Source organism: Babylonia areolata, chromosome 19, assembly GCF_041734735.1.
Source record: "Babylonia areolata isolate BAREFJ2019XMU chromosome 19, ASM4173473v1, whole genome shotgun sequence".
NCBI lineage: Eukaryota > Metazoa > Mollusca > Gastropoda > Neogastropoda > Buccinidae > Babylonia > Babylonia areolata.
In genome coordinates this window covers 21,418,264-21,426,595 of record NC_134894.1, presented here as the reverse complement: position 1 = coordinate 21,426,595, position 8,332 = coordinate 21,418,264, and the positions used below count along the sequence as shown (strand labels likewise).

At 47.5% G+C, this 8,332-nt stretch overlaps 1 protein-coding gene across 1 annotated transcript in view; it reads right to left on the bottom strand.

Moving 5' to 3' along the window:
* Positions 1–3,250: 3,250 nt before the first annotated feature.
* LOC143294121 (ATP-dependent translocase ABCB1-like) overlaps positions 3,251–8,332 on the bottom strand; it is a 17,941-nt gene continuing 12,859 nt past the window's right edge. Inside the window, exons 6-12 of the mRNA XM_076605553.1 lie at positions 8,168–8,332; positions 6,872–7,099; positions 5,948–6,073; positions 5,209–5,277; positions 4,961–5,029; positions 4,189–4,272; positions 3,251–3,475 (exon numbers count right to left, since the gene is read on the bottom strand). The exon at positions 8,168–8,332 is cut by the window's right edge and continues 7 nt beyond it. Of these exons, the coding sequence (XP_076461668.1) occupies positions 3,251–3,475; positions 4,189–4,272; positions 4,961–5,029; positions 5,209–5,277; positions 5,948–6,073; positions 6,872–7,099; positions 8,168–8,332 (966 nt within the window). The remainder of the gene's footprint in view (positions 3,476–4,188; positions 4,273–4,960; positions 5,030–5,208; positions 5,278–5,947; positions 6,074–6,871; positions 7,100–8,167) is intronic.

Below are 8,332 nucleotides of genomic sequence, written 5' to 3'. Positions count from 1 at the left end.
GGTGTCATGAGGTGTGGTGTGGTGTCAAGAGGTGTGGTGTGGTGTGGTGTCATGACGTGTGGCGTGGTGTGGTGTGGTGTGGTGTCATGAGGTGTTGTGTCAAGAGGTGTGGCGTGGTGTCATGAGGTGTTGTGTAGTGTCATGAGGTGTGGTGTGGTGTGGTGTCATGAGGTGTGGCGTGGTGTGGTGTGGTGTGGTGTCATAAGGTGTGGTGTCAAGAGGTGTGGCGTGGTGTGGTGTCAAGAGGTGTGGCGTGGTGTGGTGTCAAGAGGTGTGGTGTGGTGTCATGAGGTGTGGTGTCATGAGGTGTGGCGAGGTGTGGTGTGGTGTAGTGTGGTGTCATGAGGTGTGGTGTCAAGAGGTGCAGTGTGGTGTCATAAGGTATGGCGTGGTGTGGTGTCATGAGGTGTGGTGAGGTGTAGTGTGTTGTGGTGTGGTGTCAAGAGGTGAGGTGTGGTGTGGTGTGGTGTGTTGTCAAGAGGTGTGGTGTGGTGTCATGAAGTGTGATGTGGTGTGGTGTGGTGTCATGAGGTGTGGTGTGGTGTCATGAGGTGTGTTGTCATGAGGTGTGGCGTTGTGTGGTGTGGTGTGATGAGGAGTTGTGTCAAGAGGTGTCGCGTGGTGTGGTGTGGTGTCATGAGGTGTGGTGTCAAGAGGTGTGGCGTGGTGTTGTGTCAAGAGGTGTGGTGTGAAGAGGTGCGGTATGGTGTCATGAGGTGTGTGGTGTCATGAGGTGTGGTATCATGAGGTAGTGGTGTGAAGAGGTGTGGTGTGATGTCATGAGGTGAGGTGTGGTGTGGTGTGATGAGGTGTGGTGTCAAGAGGTGTGGTGTGGTGTGGTGTCAAGACATGTGGTGTGATGTAGTGTCATGTGGTGTGGTGTGGTGTCAAGAGGTGTTGTGTGGTGTCCTGAGGTGTGGTGTGGTGTGGTGTGGTGTGATGAGGTGTGGTGTGGTGTGGTGTCATGAGGTGTGGTATCATGAGGTAGTGGTGTGAAGAGGTGTGGTGTGGTGTCATGAGGTGAGGTGTGGTGTGGTGTGATGAGGTGTGGTGTCATGAGGTGTGGTGTGGTGTGGTGTCAAGACATGTGTGATGTGGTGTCATGTGGTGTGGTGTGGTGTGGTGTCAAGAGGTGTTGTGTGGTGTGGTGTCCTGAGGTGTGGTTTGGTGTGGTGTGGTGTGGTGTGGTGTGGTGTCATGAGGTGTGGTGTGGTGTGGTGTCATGAGGTGAGGTGTGGTGTGGTGTGGTGTCAAGAGGTGTGGTGTCGTGTGCTGTGGTGTGGTGTGGTGTGGTGTGGTATCAAGAGGTGTGGTGTGGTGTCAAGAGGTGTGGTGTGGTGTGGTGTCATGAGGTGTGGTGTGGTGTGGTGTAGTGTGGTGTGGTGCTGATGGTGGAAAGGAAGGTGGTGGGATGAGTTTCAGTTTCAGTTTCAGTAGCTCAAGGAGGCGTCTCTGCGTTCGGACAAATCCATATATGCTACACCACATCTGCCAAGCAGATGCCTGACCAGCAGCATAACCCAACGCGCTTAGTCAGGCCTTGAGAAAAAAAAAGGTGAATAAATAATAGATATGCTTACATAAATAAATAAATAAATAAATAATTATGATAAAAAATGTAGTAGTAATGATAATAATAATAAAATAATAATAATAAATAAATAATAAATAAATAAGACAACAATGATGATAAATAAGCAAATAAATGTAAAACATGAAGACACACATTCACACATACCCCCACACATGCAAAACAGATATGCACCAAACATGCAGTTTCACAGATATGAAAGCACAGTCAAACACATATAAACGTACATGAGCTCCAACACACACACACACACACACACACACACACACACACACACATTACCCTGCACCTCCTCTAACCCCCTCCTCCACACACTCATTTCTAGTCTATGTATCGCAGCTTCCGCGGCACACACACACACACACACACACACACACACACAGAGGTGAACGCTTACTTGTACAAGCACACACACACACGCCCATATCTCCCACCCCCAACCCCACACACATATATACAAAGATATATATATAATATATACGTTCCAATATCCTGTTGCTCTCACAGTGTAGGCATGCATACACTCACATACCTCATCCTCTACTCCACCTCCTCCCCGCACCCCCACCTCCCCCTCACAAACACACACACACACACACACACACACACACACACATGCACAGAACTCTCCTGACACTTGTGTACACTTACACTCTCACGCAGGCACAAACACACTCAAAAACACAGACCCACACATACACACAAACACACACATACACACACGCACAGAGGCTGCCACTGATTGGCCGCAAGAGGGGTGGGAAAAGATCTCTGATGCCAAGAACGTGGCGTCTAGTGTGTTTCTCAGTCTATTGTATTTGGAAAAGCCCAGAGACTCTGTTCCGTTTTGAAGAAATCTGCGCAATGTTGGTTTGGAAATGATGCCGATATTTGTTTGATTTGCAAAGCATCGTGCTCTACGTTTCATGTTAGACTTACGGCCGCTCCCTCTCTCTGCTTTTATTTCTTTGAGGCGATCGATGGTGTGATGGCCTTGTACCTGTTCTTTTTGATATTCTTTGACTTTTCTGAGGATTTCCGATTTTCCTAGATGTAGGCCGCTCGTTGGTGTTGCGTTACCAGCAAGTCTGTCAGCTCGCTCATTTCCCTTAACTCCTGCATGTCCCGGGCAGTATGACCATGTGAGTTTTTTAATCTGAAAGTTGCGCATTGCATTATGCCACTCTGGACTTCCCATTCCGTTTTCAATTTTCTGTATGAGGTTCATTGAGTCGGTTAGAATCATGGCATGTTGGTTTCCGGGCGTATGGATGGACGATAGCCACTGGAGGGCACGTGTTACAGCTTCAACTTCCATCGTTAGGCTGGAGGTTGTGACTTTGTAGGCAGCATTCTCTTCCCTAACTGTTTTTCCATTTTGTTTCGCAGTGAATTCCCAACCGGATTGGTCTTTGGTGACAGCCATCTGTGTATATGATGATGTCCTCTTCTTTACTGTTTTCTTCTATGAGTAGCTTCACTTCCGCATCAGTTTTGCCCTCTGGCCATTCCCGACAATGTCTTCCTAGAGTGGGTGAAATGGCTGTGTTGAATAGATGGTTGAGGTTTTCGGGGTTTTTCTCCCATTCTTTTGTTTCTTGGTGGGATGAAATAAAACAGAGAGAAAGAAAGAAAAGCTACAGAAAGAAAGCAGAACACTCAGAAGTCAGTGACACCCACGTGTTTCAGCCGGATGACAAAGTTGTGAAGATCGGCATCCCTCGCAGCCGCCTCGATGTCTTCCTGCGTGACGTCATCGTGGCCCAAACGAATGTTGTCGGCGACCGAAATGGGGAAAATTGTGGACTCCTTGGAGATGTAACTTATACGATGACGCAACCATCGCACTTGGTACTCTCTTACGTCGACATGATCTAAAAGAACCTGCCCGCAACATTGTGAATCGTATTTCACTTATCTTGGAGGCGCCGTGGCAAAATAGGTTAGGCGTTGGACTTCTGATCTTGTGTTCACCAGTGATCAGGATTCGAAACCCCGTTTCGGTTTCGTGTTGTGTCCTTGGGGGAAAAGCACTTTACTCTGATTTTACTCACTCCACACAGGTGTAAATGGGTACCTGACTTCGGTTGGTGAAGGTTAAAACAGCAGAAAGAGAGGATTGGGCCCTGCCTTTTTATGCCAAGCGGATAAGTGGATAAAAATCACGGCCCCGATGGCTGTAAAATCTATGAGATATTTAACTGTGCACCATTGGCCTTAACGTATCTTTCGATTTGTGATGTCTTTACTTTTTTGTTCCAAATGCTGACATTAGAACCCTCACAGGTAAGCAAGAGCAGCTTTCCATCAGCTGAAGAATGTCTGGAAATACAGAGATCTTACAATCAACATCAAGTACAGGATCTTCAACACCATCGTGAAGCCTGACCTACCTTGTCATCGCCATGAAGAAAATCCAAACTTTCCTCAACACCTGCCTCTGAAAGATTCTTCCGATTTGCTGGCCAGAGAAAATCAGAAATCAGAAACTGAGTTCTGATCTCTGTACATACAATCAAATGTAAGGACTGGCTGCCTGACAGACTGGCTGGCTGGCTGACTGATGCCGATACCCAAGGACATGCACAACACCATACCGAACTCATGATCACCGGTGAATCTTCCATCAGAGGTCCAACGCCAAACCGACTATGCCACTGAGGGCGCCTCTTGAAGAGATACTGCCAGTCAAGTGAAGTTTCCTTAAGTAATCTGATTCGTAGTTTTTAATTAACTTACGTATGTATTCCAGTGTTTCATTGTTACAGACCAAAACATGGAAATGTTTGAACGAACGGCTCTCAATGGTGTGGCTCAAACTCATTCAGTCAATAGTCAATTGGACAAGACGTTAAACCGAGGTTCCGTGTGCAGCATACATTCAGCGCACGTAAGAGGACCCACGGCAACAAAAGGGTTTGTCCCCGGCAAAATTCGGAAGAAAAACCAACTCTAGTGTGCATATTTGTGCGCGTGGGTGACTGAAGCCAAAATGACACAGGAAACGAATAATAAGCACATGTACACAAAGACAGCTGTCAGTCGGCTGTACCTTGGCAGGCAACCTGTTGTGCCTATGACTCGGTGTTTACAGAGCGCTTAGTGTCTAATCTCTGACCAAAGACAGGTACCATATTAGTCGCTGACCAAAGATATGCGCTATACTATACAAGTATCAATGCTCTCTGTTCATGTCGTTGAAACGCTGGATCAGTTTGGGGATGACTCAAGACATCCTACTTGTCCTATTTTAATGTCATTTAAACGCTGGATCAGTTTGGGGATGACGTAAGAGACCCTACGGTACTTGTCCTCTGCTGATGTCATAGAAACGCTGGATCAGTTTGGGGATGACGTAAGAGTCTGTACCTGTTCTCTGTTGATGTCATAGAAACGCTGGATCAGTTTGGGGATGACGTAAGAGTCTGTACCTGTTCTCTGTTGATGTCATAGAAACGCTGGATCAGTTTGGGGATGACGTAAGAGTCTGTACCTGTTCTCTGTTGATGTCATAGAAACGCTGGATCAGTTTGGGGATGACGTAAGAGTCTGTACCTGTTCTCTGTTGATGTCATAGAAACGCTGGATCAGTTTCGGGATGATGTTAGAGACCCTACCTGTTCTCTGTTAATGTCAAAGAAACGCTGGATCAGTTTGGGGATGACGTAAGAGTCCGTAACCGTTCTCTGTTGATGTCACAGAAACGCTGGATCAGTTTGGGGATGACGTAAGAGTCCGTAACCGTTCTCTGTTGATGTCACAGAAACGCTGGATCAGTTTGGGGATGACGTAAGAGTCCGTACCCGTTCTCTGTTGATGTCACAGAAACGCTGGATCAGTTTGGGGATGACGTTAGAGACCCTACCTGTTCTCTGTTAATGTCAAAGAAACGCTGGATCAGTTTGGGGATGACGTAAGAGGCCCTACCTGTTATCTGTTGATGTCAACGCTGGATCAGTTTGGGGATGACGTAAGAGTCCGTATCCGTTCTCTGTTGATGTCACAGAAACGCTGGATCAGTTTGCGGATGACGTTAGAGACCCTACCTGTTCTCTGTTAATGTCAAAGAAACGCTGGATCAGTTTGGGGATGACGTAAGAGGCCCTACCTGTTATCTGTTGATGTCAAAGAAACGCTGGATCAGTTTGGGGATGACGTAAGAGTCCGTAACCGTTCTCTGTTGATGTCACAGAAACGCTGGATCAGTTTGGGGATGACGTAAGAGTCCGTAACCGTTCTCTGTTGATGTCACAGAAACGCTGGATCAGTTTGGGGATGACGTAAGAGTCCGTACCTGTCCTCCGTTGATGTCATAGAAACGCTGGATCAGTTTGGGGATGACGTAAGAGACCGTACCTGTCCTCCGTTGATGTCATAGAAACGCTGGATCAGTTTGGGGATGACGGACAGCTCATAGTCATGGTTGCTGAGCAAGGCCACCGACTGCTTGGCCGTGATGTGTATGTCCAGACTGTTGAGCACCTGCACTCACACACACACACACACACACACACACACACACACACACACACACGACATAGACACCTTATGTGTGGTTCACACACACACACACACACACACACACACACAACGCTTCACTCGAACTTAAAACGAGAGGACCCTGCCGTCTATTGGAGCTTCAGACTTTATACCACCGTTTCGAACTGTCAGCAAACTGTCTTTTCATACAACTGAGAACAAAATCATTGCACGCATGTTACCGATGCAAGAAAACACGACCAGATTAGTTTCTGGTCAGTAGGTTACCCTCAATTACCAAAGCAGCTCTGGACCCGAAACTAGATGTAAAAGGTTATTCCCTTCGTCAATCGCAATTAACAGAACTCTGTTTTTGCAGACGATTGTGTAACATAAGACGATGATGATGTGTATACAAAGCACACGTTGTTTCTTTGCCGGGGAAGCAGTCCAAGACGTCCGTATGGCACCCTCCCTTTCTGGCAGGCTTGTGTGTGTGTGTGTGTGTGCGTACGTGCATGCGTGCGTGTGCGTGTGTGTTCGTGCATGCGTGTGTGTGTGTGTGTGTGTGTGTGTGTGTGTGTGTGTGTGTTTCCTAATCAGCAGTGCTCCCAACTTTCTTCCAAATGTAAACCTCTGTGTTTTTTTTCAAGCTCTCTCTCTCTCTCTCTCTCTCTCTCTCTCTCTCTCTCTCTTATCAGGTCGTTAAAACCACTCGATCGGCTTGTGCAAGGTTGGTGGGAAACGTTTAACCTTTAATCGCTAATCTTCATAAGCCTGAAAAAACAACCTTGCTCTCACCTTGTTCCTGATGTTCTTGGGGAACCGGAAGAAGACGCCCCGGAAGGCGACCTCGCCGCTCAGCCCGTTCTTATTCACGCGGCCTTCGTCGGAGAAGTAGTTGATGGGGGAGCAGCACTCCAGCACCTCCAGCACCGGAGGCAGCGAGTTGCGGGCCGCCGTGATGATGTCCAGGTGGAACAGGAACTGCTGCACAGCGTGCAGTGCGATCAACAGCCCCACGAACACCTGTCCGGGAACAGACAAGACAGAAAACAATGAACAAACAGAAACACAAGGCCTACCGACACCTGAAGGAACAAACAGAAACACAAATTCCACAAACACCTGTCGGGAATGAACAGAACACAAGGAACAAATAATACACAAGGCCCACAAACACCTGTCGGGAACAAACAGAAAACCGTGAACAAACAATACACAAGGCCCACAGGCACATGAAGGAAATAAACAGAATACTACAAGGCCCGCAAACACCCGTCAGGAACAGACTCTAAGAATATCACAAGGCCCACAAATACCTGTTGGGAACAGACACAATGACACAAGGCCCGGAAAACAGACTCTAGAATTCCACTACCCCCAAAAGCAGCTGTCAGGAACAGACTCTAGAACACCAAAAGGCCCCCATTAATACCTGTCGGGAACTGACTATAGAACACTTCAAGGCCCCCCACAAACACCTATCAGGAACAGACAGAACACCACAAGGCCCACAAACACCTGTCAGGAACAGACAGAACATCACAAGGCCCACAAACACCTGTCAGGAACAAAATCTAGAATACCACAAGGCCCACCAACACCTGTCGGGAACAGACTCTAGAATACCACAAGGCCCACAAATACCTGTCGGAAACAGACTCTAGAATACCACAAGACCAGTAAACACCTGTCGGGAACAAACAGAAATACTAGCCCCACGAACACCTGTCGGAAAAAAAAACATCAAATTTATTTAACACTCAAATTGATGATTTCATCAATTTAATTACTTATCGATTTCTTTACCTTTGTATCACGTTTTACTTCGTTTCATTCTATTTTCCCTCAAGGCCTGACCAAGCGCGTTGGGTTACGCTGCTTTAGCAGATGTAGTGTCGCGTGTATGGATTTGTCTGAACGCAGTGACGCCTCCTGGAGTGACTGAACTGAAATTAACTGAGCTGAACCGAACTATGCTGTACGTGTCGGAGCATGGTATAAACGCGTAAATTCGTCAGGCACCCGAACAAGCCCGAATTAGTTTATACCACAGTGTATGTCGATCACCTGACAGAAAGACAGAAGACTCACAGGAAAGACGCTCCCTGGGTCCAGTCCCTCTTCCCTGATCAGGTAGTCGCCGTAGCCGAAGATGACCACAAAGGCCATGGCGTTGACCACCCAAGGGAAGGCCGACCCCATGCCGAACACCATGGCCTTCTGCATCTCCCCCAGTGGGTACTTTTGTCTTTGAGC